We start from the raw sequence: 15,641 nt of genomic DNA, 5'->3' as shown, positions 1-15,641 counted from the left end.
GTATGGCTGGAGGTGGGAACTAGGGGTGTGGCTTTGGGGTTTACATATTTTGTGTCTGGAGACTGGAGACTCTCTCTGCTTCCTGATCACCATGTAGCCGCTTACTTCTGCCAGTCTCCCACCATGATGTTAAGCCTCGCTTAGAGCCCCGAGGAATGGAGCCAGCCTTCTATGAACTAAGACTTCTGAAACTGTGAGCCCTCTAATAAACTTCTCCTCCTCTACAATTGTTCTGGTGGGTCTTTCAGTCGCAGCAGCGAAGTAACTGACCAAAACAACACTCTTGCTAAGAGGCCCCTTTCTTTTCTGTGCTGAAACTAACCACATAGGGTAGCCTCCAAAGGGCCCCTTATCTGAGCCTTTAAAACCATGCCATCAAAATCTGTCCAAGCCTGTGCTCCCCATTCTTCTTGCCAGGTTTTTGTTTGCCAACATTAAGAAAGAGAGGGTGGGGTGGAACCACAGAGGAGAAATGCCTCTGACCAGAGCAGCCTTCTGCTAAAGTGCAGTGCAGGAGGGTTTGTGAGAAGAGGTTTAATGAGGTCTCTATTCACAGTTTTAAAGCTGGAACAAATTAGAGGGAGTTTAGGAAAGCAAACTAGCCTCGAGAGAATTCTCTCCTTTATTGATACTCCTAAAACACTACATTTTTCTGTGAAATGTTAGATACCAGTTGAGTCACAAAAGCCTGGGCACAAATTGAGAAATGTAGGTAAAGTACCAAAAAACTTCAAAAGCTAACAGAGGTTTACACTATTGTTCTCAAGCCAGTAGTTCTGAATTAACACTAAAGTACCATTACATTTTCACTTGTCAATTCCATTAAGCCAGGAGGGAAATGGGATAAAATGAATGCAGGAGAGGAGGCTACAGAAATGGAACAGGAAACAGAAAGGAGGAACATCTGACCATTCCAGACAACTAGGTTAAATGCTTCATTTTTGAGGTTCTCCAAATGAGGGGAGAGGATTTTCTCTAAAACAAAATACTTCTTTCGTTTCAACTGAACTCACATAAATGAAAAGCAGGATATGCGTTAGCAATCGTCCCACCATGTATCTGCTTATGCGGATACATCAATTCAGGTTAAACATATAAACTGGAAGGCTGACTCAGCATGACTGGTATCCAGGGTCCCTGGCTCATGTTGCTATGTTTTGAAACACACTTCACTCTTCTGAGGGATACAGAGACCTTACAAAGGTAGAGGACAGCAGTCAGGACAAGCAGAGATGAGAATACAGAATTTACAAGGCTTAGGCTGGAGACAAGAAAACCTCCCAGGTTGTGTGGCATAGGTGAATGCTGACTCCTGACAAAGTCCTGCTTTCCCTTTTAGGTTATCCCTCACAGGTGCTTTGTTAGAAGCAACATGCCATCTAAACTGTCTTCTAAGAAGTGAATGAGGATTAGATGGTTCACGAAGGCCTTTGCTTTCCTGAGACAAGCCAACTAGAAGCCAATGACATGACTTCTGGAACAGTCTTCAAGACACCAGGGTCTCCATCAGAGTGTCTAGGAAGGGATGGAAGAAACAATACAAACAATAAAAAAAGTCTTTCTAGGAAAAGCACAGAAGAATTTCCCTTTGGGAAAAATCCTAGATACAATTTAAAGGAAAGATGAAGGGACGTTAAAGTAATTGTTTATTTAGATTCCAGAAAATGGCGCTGAAAGTGGGCACCTGGCACTAGCTCCAGATGTTCTGACATCTAACACCCGACACTGCAAATGGGAAACTGTCGGGCTCAAAGGAAAGCATCTTTGCCTTCAGGGTTCTGCAAATTGATGAGCCTTGTCATACAAATTATCTCGCCATTACTCTCCCTCTGGCTATGTGGTACAATCCCAAGTCATTTCCGTGAGAAAAGCAGGATGGTAGTGATCTTTAATCCAATGCTTTCTGAATAGCCTTAAAACTTCTAGTAGTTGAAATTGATATGTAAATTTCAAGAGTATAACCAAGCCTGTTATCACAGAAAAGGAAGTTGAGAATCATGAACTCTACTGCAATATACTGGAGTTTTGTTCTAGGGCTGTGTTATGGCGGTACTGCCATTTCTATTTTGATAAAGACATCTGAAGCTCAGCACATTCTAAGTGCTTCAAACAATTCAATTTCATTAGTACATATCTGTCTTGTAGTTGGCTTGTTGGTTTCTGAAAAGCTCTGGGCTTTATCATCTGCCCTGTCCTGCATTTCCACTCTACAGTCACCAATGTGTGAAATAATTGCAGAATAAGCACTAGCTTCTCCACCTACACCTTTGAGGCACACCTGTCTATGGAAATGAGGAATCTATATTTTGTGTAGATTATTCTTTGTTTGTGGTGCTGGGATCAAATCCAGGGCCTCGAGCATGCTAGGCAAGCGCTCCATCCAGCATAGCCACAGCCTGCTCGATGTAGATCACTATTAAGCAACAATTAAAAACTTCATCAAGCAAGTCTACATACCTACTGCGATGCTCATAGCTGCCCTTACACCGGAACTTGTGTGCTGGGAAAACAGTGAAAATTCCTTCTTCCGAACTGAAATACTGCCACTTAATTCCAGGGTTGGATTTCAGGTTGTCTGCAAGAACTGGAGAAGTAAGGAAAATGAAATATAACCACCAAGTGCACAGGTGCACACAGGCCTGGTTCGGCAGGCATCTGTCTTGTATAAACTGCTTGTAGTGTGGAAGGAATTCCGCTAGATACGAGGTTATAAATTTTCTATGAAACATTTCTTTCTTGCTTCTTAAAAAAATATTCTTGAATAGAAAATGCAATGTTTCAGTTAAGTGAAGGCTATTATTTCTTAACATTGTAGGGTGACATTTATGCCCTGGATTATTTTTCCATGCACAAATGATTCATTTCCATTAATCTCTCCCCTCACCGGGCTGGTCCCTGTTGGGCTGGTGTACACTTGCTGGCTCAAGTATATTCTCTTCCTATGGAAACAGTGATGTTAATAGGCCTTGTCTCCAGAAGGACTAGACCTGCAACTTTGACCTTGCCTTCACTTGTCTTACTCGCAGTAAGGGAGACAACACAGATGGTACTTGAAGGGGTCAAATCATCCTCATTTAGGAGAGCTGTTACATATGGAATGATTTCTATGTGCCAGCTGATGGGAGAGAGGTTTTCCTTTATTTATATCATTTCAATCATAAGACAACCTTAGGATGTTGGGAATATTATTATACCCACTTTGGAGTTGTTTGGAGAAACGGTGTTTAGAGAGCTTAAGCAATTTGCCAAAGACTTCAACAGTAAATGACCAGTTGGAGTCCAAACTAGCTATCCTGTCTCCTGTGTTCTTAGAAGATGTGGTCCTGCAATCCATTCCTGTGTGTACTGCCTTCCTGCTGTGGATCTGCATCTGCCATTCCCCCAGTCCTTGTGCTACCCATCTTGTGTGGCAATCCTGTCTCATAAATCGCAGCAAGTTTTTTAACCTTCTCCCACAATCAGAATCCTTTCCCTTCCTTAAGCTCTTTTGCCCTTTTGTACTGTTCCACACCAGCTCAGTCATTTATTATACACTTACTATGTGCAGGTCACTGCTTTGTATGCTGCAAGATATACAGAAATGAGAAGAACTAAGTGCTATGGTCATTACTGACACACCAGCAGAATTACAGGATGGAAATGGAGCAGAAAGCAATTCAATGGAAGGAGGAGGATGAGAAAGGCAAAAGGAAAGAAGGAATGGGGTGTGTTTGGCCAAAAATAGACAGCTCTAAAGGCCCAGGTGACAACTAAAAATCTGCTTCTATGGATCTAAGGACTGAGATGTAACTTTAAACAATGATGACGGACCTTGACCTCCACTGTAGACAGAGTTTTCACACAGGCTATTTAATTCCATTGAATTTTTACAAAATCTAATGCAACATGTGGTCTCATTTTCATGTTACAAATGAAGAACCTGGTGCTCAAAGATGTTAGGGGGCACTTTATAACATTACCACAATTTATTTTCTTCACCACACTTACCAGCTTCTGAAATAGTCTTATTTGTTTAATATCAGCTCACACTTCCCTCTCTCCCCATCCCCAGCTAAATCTTGAGGTCTGTGCAAGCAGTAACTTGGCCTCAGTTCCCTAAGCTAGAACAACGCATGCCCAGTCAGTGTTCAGTGAACAAATGCAGATTCCACAGCTGGTAGGTGGTAAGGTTACATCTCAAATGCAGCTCTTGTGACTCTAATGCATACTGTCAGCAAATCCTTCTGCCCTGAATACAAAAGGGTGAACTAATTACAATATAATGTTTTTATACCATACTTATACCAGGGATTAAAATTCTGAAATGGAAGATATAGTAAAGATCGGCAGGATATAGTGGGGTTAATGGTACTCGTGGTGGTCTAATAGTGTGGGTGATAACTGTGTGCCTGCCTCTCTTCCTCCAGAGCATCACAAACTTCAGGAAGGCAAGATGCTAGTCTGCTCTTTGGCTTTCTATGCACCGCTGACCTGCCATGGTGGCTCCAAATTCCCATTTGACGTGGGAAGCCCTTGCTTCAGGTCTCAAGGCCTGCTATCTCTGGCTCACTGTACTTGCATCTATAATCCTGATGCCCACTTAGCTTTTGATCAACTCTTCTTCACTCATTCCTCAACAATGGGCAGGAACTGCTCGGTGGGATGAAAACAAGGGCGTTCCAAAAGATCAAATGCATACCTACGAAAGGCACAGACCAATGAGGGAGACCGAAATAGACATTAAGCCTTTTATTAATTATCATCCTTTTTTTTTCTTTTTTTGAGGTACTGGGGATTTGAACCCAGGGCCTTGTGCTTGCGAGGCAAGCACTCAACCAACTGAGCTATATCCCCAGCCCTAATTATCATTCTGTATGACTAAAAGCTTGGATGGGTACAGAGGAGGGCTGTCCAAAAATGGGAAATGTCTACCTGTTGCTGGTGAGAAGGTATTGGGACAAGCTCCCAGTTAGAGCTGCCCACCTACCAGGTGTTATGCTAAGTGTCCTACACACACTACAGTTGAGTTTTTGCAATGTGGGAATATAGCATGAATACATAACTGCTTCTCAAAGGCAGCCAATGTGCAGGGGTGGGGATATTACAGTAGGGTCACTATGAGAAAGGCTGACTTTGGCTTAGCAAGACAAGAGGTCAGAGGCCAAGAATTCTCCAACTTGTCAAAAGATAGTAACAGAGGTGTACGTCATCTGCAGTTGCCCTGTATGAAGTGAAACACAGAGTGGCAAACTGTTTGGCTCCTGTTCCTTTCTCCATCAGAATGAGGTTCATCGTGTTTAAAGTTTTGTTTACTTAGCAGACGTCTTCTTGCCATCACCAATATGTTTTCTGAGGGCTATCTTTGTGAGCCATGACAAATATTTTGATTGCTTTCCAAAAATTAACAAATGTGACAGCAATTAAAATATCTGACTGATGTTAAAATTCCACCTTCGTCTTTCCTCCTGGCAGGTACAGATGCAGAGCTGCTATTAGAGCCGGCTCCACCTGTCACTGGAACCATTCCATAAACATGTTGGTCAATAAACTTCTTGTCTTATGCTCATTATTAACTCTAACTTTTGAAGAAGAAAATCACGAGATAACATGAGACTGTGCCAAAGAAGTGCCACACAGTGCAGCCTCTGTGAACCTGCCCACTTCTAGGAACGTATGCCTGGGACTACCCAGGGTTATGCTCAGGTAGGGTCCAATGAAACAAAATCAAGATTCTTTCCTAGCAAATGTCTACCAGGCACTCTATGTGATAGCCTTGTGTTAAAGCTCCCATATAGACCATTAAATCCTCACCCCCAACAAATGGAACTTTTAACATATGATAAAGTTTCAGGTTTTTAGGTTAACTCAAAATGAGGTGAACCCTGCAGACAAGCTGGAACACTTCAGACTTCCCATGCATCCCTTATTCCTGCTGATTTAAATGACCAGCTCTCTCAGCATAGAGACATTGTTCCAGTCTGGTCCAGTGCTCACAAACTTCAGTGAGGGGCCAAATAGTGGCCATTCTGTCTTTGCAGATGACACAGTCCCTCTCAAGGCTTCTGAATTATGCCATTGTAGTAAAAAGGCAGTCCCGGACATGTATTAATGAATGAATGTGGCTGCATGCCAAGAAAAGTTCATTTACAAAAACCAGTGACAGGACAATAAAGTTGTGAAAAATATGCTGCATATAGGACTTAAGGCATTGCCAAAGCCTGTACTTTTAGCAACTGCCACCCTTACATTTCTGTACCAACCCAAGAGACATACCAAGGCACCATAGCACATCTTAGTCTCACAAAATTCCTAACAGTAAAAACTATTATCTTTAAGTCTCAGAAGAGCAAACAAGCACAGAGGGTTTTTTTTGGTTTGTTTGTTTTTTTTTGTTTTGTTTTTGTTTTTGACACACCTGAGGTTTCACTTTGGATAAGATGGGGACCTGAAAGACCAGCTAGTCTGTGACCACAATGCTTAGCTCCTCATTTCTGCTGGGAAATATGCCCTTGTCAAGGTTGTCTTCTGGACTAGCGGCCACATTCTCTCACAGGCATCTGCGGCTGATATGCGCTTGTGCGAACATGGACGAGGCTGCTTCTCTGCCTTGTCTCCTGGGGTCTGAAGCCTTAACCTTGATCTCATATTCACACAATTCCCCAGACAATCCTGCCCACCCCACAACAAAAAGGTAAACACTGCTTTTGGAAGTAAAGGAAACCTGGATGACCTCATTTAAAAGTAACATCTGTAACAATAAAGAGACTCCAGTGAAACTAAGAAAAGGGGAGCCAATGGGTCCAAGAGAGTTTTTAAAATAAATCAGAATTCATACAGTGCATGACACATTTAGTCTGACCACAAAAGATCATTCTGGGTCCTTATCATCCTAGCAGCATTTTAGCACAGTATCAGGCAAAATTGCTCAAATCCCACTGAAGATTTCTTTGGCATCTGATTAAATTTAATCCATTATTTGGTGCTAGCAGAAGATGATGGATATGATGATAATGAGGCCCCCAGAATCCAGGGGCGATCTATCACTGTGGTTTGCAACCCACGTGGGCCCCTCTCTGACCTGGATTAGGGGTAAATGAAAACGGTCATGCTGTCCATGCAGGCCAGAGGGGCTCCCCCATTCATATGAGTCAGTTACATGTTGGTCACTCGGGCTGGTGTCCAAACACAGGGTCCTATACACTCATTCCTCAAACATGCTGGAAGTTATCCAGAAAAAAATCTGGGCAGACACCCAACCTGTGGGCCCATGATGCTCAGCATCAGGCTTTAAGCTATTAATGGACAGGGCCTGTATCTGTATCCCTGAAGTAGAGGTCCCCAGTTCTTTTCACATCCTGGCACACATTCTCTGAGAACTGCACAGCTTGTATCAGCAGCACACAGGCTGAGACAACCTCATTTTGTGTCTGTAAATTCTAAAAAATCTTACTTTCCACTAACACCAAATCAGTTAAAATAAATATTCTGATTACATCAATATCAAAGCAATGATGATTTGAAATGTTTTACAACCACTTCTTTCTTCAAATACCACTGACTTGTTGAGAACATTTGCCAATAGAACCAACAAAGAAATTGATAGGTAAAGGGAGAGATGAAAAGCTTGCTCATGGGATGATTTCACAGGTCTATGCAAGTCAAAATGTAGTAATTGTACATGTTAAACATGCAACATTTATTGGAGGTCAATTAAACCTCCATAAAGCTGTTTTGCTAATAAAACTGATAATTTCATTAAGCACCATACAGAAGTTTCATCAATGGCATGCCACTTTTCATAATTACCCCTTATTATGGTCTGGATCTGAAATGTCTCCCAAAGGCCATGTGCCGAAGACTTGGTGGCACTATTAGGTAGTGGTGCAAACTTTGGGAGGTGGGGCCTATTGGAGGAGGCAGGTTACTGGGGGGTATATTTTGTCCCTGGACTCTCTTTTCTCTGTTTCCTCGATGCCATGAGCCGAGCAGCTTTCTCCCCCCAACACCCTTTCATCATGATGCTCTGCTTCACCTCAGGCCCAGAAACGATGAAGTTAAGTGATTATAGACTGAAACCTCTGAAACTGAGCCAAAATAAATCTTTCTTCCTTTAACTTTAATTTTCCCTGCTTTAATTTTCTCTGGTATTTTGTCACCATGATGGCAAGTTGACAAACACACCCCATAAGTTTGTTCTTCTATTCCCACTTTACAGATGCAAATTGGTTCAAGGCCAGAAAGGATGTGTCCCTTACTCTAAAGCTTTACTCTTTCTAGAACACTTGTGCACTTCTGTGTATACGAAATACATTCTGAACGAATCAGCAACCAACGGGCAACATTGCATTCAGTATTTCTTGAGAAGCAGAATAAATATATGAACATACAGGTCCTTCTCAATCAAAATAATAACTTGCATTGGTTTGTAAATATACAAGGTAAACAGATACAATGAAAGAGATACTTAACAAAGAGAAATGATTTTATAATTGAAAAAAAAAAGAATTAATCATCTTATTCATTTGTAGAAAACACAAAATGTTGAACTGCCAGAACTAGCACAATCAGCGGGAACGGCCAGCATCCAGGTCTTTGCCATTACCACCCAGCTTCAAGCTGGATGATGGCACAGACACAACCGTTGTATCACAGATGAGCATGACTCTGAGCAACACTGAAAAACAAATGGCATATTTTAGGTAAGAGAGGAGCTTTATGTGACCAAGAGACCATATAGCTGAGACATTTTAATCCTTCTGTAGGTGTTCACAGTTTAGAGATGGGAGACCTTGGGCACTCTTTCTGTCATTGTCAACATGAGCCAAAACTGAGAAGGCCATCTGGACATGGGCCCAGCACAAACTGTGCACGTTCTATTTAACTCATGCTGGAACTTAGGTCCTAGAAGGAAGACCTGACAAGTCAGAATGGACTGGAATGAGTAGCCATGGTTCAAGTTCCCATCTTAAACCTGGCAAGCCATTTGACCTTAAAGCTACTCTCAGAGCATCCAAAGGCATCTTTCTAAAATGTAAATCAGATCCCACTGTTGCTTTGCTTAAAAACTTTCACAGGTTTCCCATGGTATTATATCTACCATTAAATCTAAACTCTACAAGCTCTGTACAATCTAGCTCCTCCAAATTCTCCAAATTCACTTTCCTTCTCTTCAGCTCAGTATAGTGTACATCAACAGCTAATTCTTTCAGTTCCAAAATGTGTCAGGCACTTTGGACAAGGTGATCCTTCTCCATCTACTTTTCACCCACTTAGCTTTACTTTTATCTTCCAAGTTTTGTTTTAAATCTCACCTTCACAGAGGTCCTTTTCTGACCACCCTCAGTTTTCATCCTCTTGTATGATACCCAGTAAATTCCTTCACAGTAAAACTTGGTCTGTGTATTCATTTATAAGGCTCTTTGATTGACATCTCTCACGCAGAGGCACAGTAAGCTATGTGAGGGCAGGAACCAATCAGCTCCATCCATCAAACTCCCAGTGCCTCCACAGGCCTGGACGTTAGCAAGCACTGTCAGTGTTTGCTGAGTGAACAACAATCTTGGCTAAGGCTCTTCACCTCTGTCCCCTATGAAATATTATCATTTCCTCTTGTGCAAAGCAATAGATTTAGACAAGGAGTTCCCAAAGACCCTGTAGAAGTCAAAAGAAAAAGTGGTAAAAAGGAAAAGAATGAATGTCAGCAGGAAGGATGTATGGATGTGCCTTGGCTTACAATCAGGTGACATTCTGATAAACGCTGCATTGCTGAAGATATAAGATAAAAACGATTAACCCCTAACCTACCAAACATCAGCTTAGCCTCACCTACCTCAAACACACAGGTAGAACTTGCACTAGTCTACAGTTGGGCACTGAACACAGATATTTATAATGAAGTGTTGACCATCTCATGCACACACCAGACATTTTGTAGACGTGAGGTGGAATACCCAGAACGAAATATCCAAAAGGCACTAAAACAAAGTACACTATAGAGTGTAGGATATTTGCTCATGGGATCACATGGCTGACAGGGAGTTGGGGATGAGGCCACTGCCAAGCATCAGGAAAGCATATCAACCCATCTGTCACTAACCCAGGAAAATATTCAAATGTGAAGGATGAGTTCTGCTGCATGTGTATCACTTTTGTGCCATTCTAAAGTTGAAAAATAGTAAGTTGGACCACTTAAGTCAGAGACCATGGGTTTAAAACCAGAGAGGAAGAACAAAGTTCCAAATGGCTTTCATAAAGTTTGTGGAAAAAAGAGAAAGGAAGGAAAGGCAGAAAGAAAGAAAGAAATCAGGAAGGAAGGAAGGAAGGAAGGAAGGAAGGAAGGAAGGAAGGAAGGAAGGAAGGAAGGGGAAGAAGGGGAGCAACCTCACTTCCTATTGATTCAAAAGGCATGTCAGCACTATGTACAAAATGTCCAAACATATCAGAAAATGTTAAGTAGATGAGCAAGATGGAGAAAATGTAATGCTGGCCTTTAAAAAATGAGGAGCCATCAAAGGCTGTGATCTCTGATAAGTAAGAGCAACAAGAGGAAGTGTTTTCCCATCTCAAGTAATAAGTTAATTATAGAAGCATTTATAGAATCTCTTTTACTGTAAGCCCTTAAAAGCAGGAATGAAGCCTAATAGCTTAAAAGTATTTGGATAAAGCCCAGCAGACCATCAGGAGGTCAGTAGAAGTGGTATTTAGTCCTCAAAATTTTGTTTTGGGATTTTGCTTAAGACTGTGTAATGGAAACCTTCGGATCTGGTCACAAGTTCAGGACAATCATCCTCCAACCAACTCTCAAGTCAGAGGACATTAACATTTCCATTACAGTGAAATAGTTTTAAAAATATTGAAAATTCAGGTTTAGAGCATTATATATGCTTCCTTCTTAATGCATCAAGAAAGATTTAATGGTAGGTCCATGCTATACTTTGGAAATGATTTGAGTGTGTCCCCCAAGGGTTCCTGTGTTGAAATTTAATCCCCATTATGAGATATTAAGGCAGAAACTTAATCTGACTATGGTGTTTAGAAGTGGGGTCTTTGGGAGATAATTAGGATTAGACAAGGTCATCAAGGTGGTGCCCCCATGACTGAATACTGGTGGCTGTGTAAGGAGACAGACTGACTAGTGAATACAGACACACACATGTGCTCTCTGCCCTTGCCATAAAATACCCTGTGCCACTTCAGAGCTCTACCAGAAGGAAGGCCATCCCCCTACACAGTCCCTGGACTGTGAACCATAAAAATCTCTTTTCTGTATAAATTAGCCTGCCTCATGTATTTTGCTGTAGTAACAAAATGGACTAATACAATCTATTAGTCCATTATCTTGCATAATTTGGAAATCAAGATGAGCATATGATGGTATTATAAGACATCTTCAGCAACCATTCTCTGAGAGAAAAAGTCATGATTTCTTTAATGGCAGCCACTAGTATGGCAAGTACACTGTGGACTGTTGCCTCAATATAATCACTGAATTAGAGGGTAGTGAAAATAAAGAACTAATTTATTTAGCATCCAAATTAATTCATGAATACCTTTAATTGTATCCAAGAATCCTTTGGGAGGAGATAGGGTTTGTGGTCACCAGGTTAAAAAGTTCTTACTCTAAGAGACTCTTGCTGCTTTTAAAATTTGTATGCATTAGAAATTGGCTTAGAGAGAAGGTAAGGGACACTATTATGAAGGGGTACTTCTGAATAGCTACATGTAGATATCAAGGTACTCAGTGTTTCTCGTATCCGTGTTGATCCTATTTTACATCGATACAACTAAATTTATAGCAGCTCAGGAAAAAAAAAAAAAACGCTTCTAAAAATGAAAACATCAAAGGTCTATACTAAGAGATCGGCAAGTTGTGGTGTTTCCATTCCTGAACTTTCTCTACCAACTGAAAATTCCAAGGTGCCAAGCAGATGGCAATCAGCAGATGGAGACAGAATTTAGATAAAAATCACAATAATGGGCCAGACATTTTACTTACTTTTTTTTTGGAAACGTTATAAATATGTTTTATAAATTCAATATAATTACTGATGTTTTTGAGGAGAAAACTGAAGCTGAGACAGGAGGTGACTTAATCATGACCATGAAGTCGTTAAAATAGTAGGAGGTAGGTCCAATCAATAGATCTAGTAAACTCACTTTCTTCCCTCCTTCCTGCCTTTCAAATATTTATTGAGTCTTGATTCCGTGTAAAGCATGGTGCAGGGGTCATACTTTCTGCCTTTGGGTCCAGAACACTTTCTACTAAACCCAGGAATGATTCCCTGCTTGCTGCAGAAACACAGGTGAGAGGCTACAGTGGCAGAATGCTTACCAACATTCCTGGGGTGCTGCACATTCTTGCCCAGAGCACCCCCACAGGTAAGGCTCTTGAATATAGGAGCTCTTTTATTTCTGCACCATCAATTGCTGAGGAAAGAATATTACAAAATCGAAACAGGTCTTCCAGCAAGCTCTATCCTCACCATGTAAGGACTTTGACAAGTTGACTCTCTTTCTTAGAGTTCTTGTGCTAATTCTAAACAAAGACCGATGATTTTGTAAGAGTCACTGCAAACTGTTATCAGACAATCAGTTGAAAAAAATATGCCTTTCCCCTTTTCAGGTGCTCTTCACTTTCCATTTATTAAGATTCACCAGCATATAGTGTAATAAACTCTCTGTGGATCACGTGAACATATGGGCCCCAGATTCCTTGACCCCCGAATATTTTCCCTCTAATTTTACCATCCATGTCTAACTGGTCCTTTTGTCATTGGCCTCTCCAGTCAAAACAAAACCTAACCTTGTCCCCAAAATTCCTAGCCTGCCTTCTTGAATGCTTAAACCACTCCATCTATGGGAAACCACTTATAATTGGGTGGAGACTTTTTTTTATACCTTTATTTTACTTATTTATTTTTATGTGGTGCTGAGGATCAAACCCAGTGCCTCACATGTGCTAGGCAAGCGCTCTACCACTGAGCTACAACTCCGGCCCGATTTTTGTTTTTCTTGACAATATTATTCACCATAGGCTGGGACACAAAGAAAACGGATGTAGTGGAAAGTCTGTGCCTCCCACATCAAAAGCTCTAGTCTTTCTCATGCCCAGCCCAATGCCACTCAGCCAAGCACACCAAGTAGCCCACCTCCCACAGCCTGCCAAACAGAATGTACAAGAGTCATCCTAACAGACACACAAACACACACACATCCTCGACAGACCAGAATTTACACAGCACCTCTCAGGAACAGTCTGTGAAACAGCAAACATTTGGAGAAGAATAAAATAAATCAACACTATGAGGAAATCATTCCTGGCACCATAATCTATTCCACCTTTCCAATTCCCACTCCTCACTTACACTCTGAGTAGTTCTATCATGTATTCTGGAGGGGCCACATTTCAGGAACTCCTGGGTCCTCTGTATGATGCTCCAGGAGTGGCAAGTGTATTAAGTATTTAACCATGTACCAGGTATTTTATTAATTTTTAAATATATAGTATCTGAGTTCTTTCTTACAACCACCCTGTGAGGTAGGTTTTATTTATTATTCAGAAAACCAAGGCATGGAGAAGTTAAACTTCCAGTATATACTAGCTAGCAAGAGCCAGAATGTGGAGGTTGACCAAGAGATAACATTATTCCCATTGGATGGTTAAGGACATTCTGTTTCAAAAAGGGAAGAGTGACTTAAGCCTCTAGTCCTGAATGGGACCCAGAGCCGGCGGCCCAGGGATTCCACCACTCATGCCCATTCCACCACTACATGCCCACTGTCGAGTTGAATTATTGACAGTTGACCAAGTTTGCTCCCAAGAACAATTCAGTGACCCTTTCCTACCTTTTTGTATTTATTTTAATCTAATACTTAGGAAAGAACATTCTTAAATCTCAGATTCTGTTTCGAATTCAGGGCTCTTTATATCCATTTGAGGCTAATTATATAACACAAAATTAACCAGCCCATTCTGTCCTTGATTCATTTGAGATACTTGCTCATGGACTAAGAAAACTGAGGATTAAACTTCTGGACCATCCATAATCAGGAAGGATCTACTATTCTACCTTCTTTTTCTCTAGGACACACTTCTAAGAAACCCAAAGAACTAAAAGATCTCCAAATTCACTCATGGAAGGAATAACAGAAAGTGAACAAAAATGTGGTTTTCAAGCCTGACTGATCATCATAGATAGTCTCTGAAACCTACGATTTCCAAGCTCTACCAAGGCAAGCTTTGGATTCACTAGGTCTGGGTTGAAACGTTAAAGAACAGTTTTCTTATCTCTGTTTTAAATGAAGTAGCCAAGGTGACTCAAATGAGTAACCAGCTAGGTTAGGGGCAACTAACCCAAGACATTAAACTTCACTATCTAATCTGTTCCTTTGCTCCTGTTTTTCTGTCTTTAGCATAAAATATTTTTAAAGTTTTCTAACTTAAAAATAGATTATAGCAGCAAAAACATTAAAGAGCTTCCTATATCCCAAGTTAGAGGGACTTTGCTACTTTCTCAGTCAAACAACTTCAAAGAGTGGTCTACACTGATTCTCCCCTTTGCCCTACCCTATTCAACCCTCATCCAGCCATCCTGCATGTGCCATGGCCCCTCTCCACCACACATTCTTGGATGAATATAACAGTCTACACCCATTTCCCCTCCTTGCCAGGCTATCTACTTTGTTCTCCACAAAGCTGTCCAATGCTCCCTGCGAAAATCTCTCAGCTGGTTTCCTTCAAAATAAAAAACACAAACAAATCAAACAAAAACCAAACCAAACCCAAAATGACACATGTGATCCATTCACATACAGCTTAGCACTTCTGTTTTCTGATGCTTGTTCCATCTTAAACAAGGATACATTCCAGTGACACATTTTACAGTTTCCAAAATGTGCACTTATTATACAAAACTCCTCACCTGGATGTTTCTAATCACCTTGTAAACCCAGAGCAGAGCTCAAGTCCTGAGTCACATGCCCCAAGTTTACCTTTATCATTTTAAACTTAGCCACCCCTACTGTCTATATGACATTTTCCTCTCCTCCCCACCTCCTACCATAGGATCCATACACACAATTAGGTTTGAGCTCTCTATGGGCAGAACTTTGCCTTCATTACTTTGGTGTCTGGCACAGGCATTACATGCATTTGTCACCTGAGAGAAGCTCTTTATAAAGGAGTGTGAGGAAGGAGTCAGGGTTGTTTCCGGGCCTTGAGCTTGGCAATCACTCTTAACTGATATATGGAGCACAGAACAAAAGGAGGTCTAGGTGAGTGCAGAGATTCTAGGTTTGGTTTTAGAGGTAAAGATTTTCAAGTGTCAGCAGCAAAACATAGCAATGGAGAAACACATCTTGTCTTTAGCAATCAATTACAGGGAGGCCCATTAGACCAGGAGTCAGGACCCATACTATTTAGCCATGTCAATTATAAGAATTTGCTATTTCACATTAGGTGGATCAGTTCACTTCTCTGCCTGTTTCCCATCTATAAAACTATGCTGATGCTTGTCTTTGTACTATGGTAAGAATAGCATAATGTGTAAAATCAACTATAAAGTATAAGAGGCACGGGACTGGTTATTTTGTGTACTAGTGTGTTTGGACTCATTACAGGGAGTTTCCTGTGAATGCTGAAGACAATTACTCGTCTGTAGCGT

The 15,641-nt window shown here is 41.1% G+C and overlaps 1 protein-coding gene across 1 annotated transcript in view; it reads right to left on the bottom strand.

Annotated features, from left to right (window-relative positions):
• CACHD1 (cache domain containing 1) overlaps positions 1-15,641 on the bottom strand; it is a 211,225-nt gene that overhangs the window by 57,287 nt on the left and 138,297 nt on the right. The window contains 1 exon segment of the mRNA XM_079136579.1: positions 2,458-2,584. Within this exon segment, the coding sequence (XP_078992705.1) occupies positions 2,458-2,584 (127 nt within the window).

The sequence above is a fragment of the Sciurus vulgaris genome (genome assembly GCF_902686455.1).
Source record: "Sciurus vulgaris genome assembly, chromosome: 1".
Lineage (NCBI taxonomy): Eukaryota > Metazoa > Chordata > Mammalia > Rodentia > Sciuridae > Sciurus > Sciurus vulgaris.
This window is presented reverse-complemented; position numbering and strand designations above follow the sequence as displayed.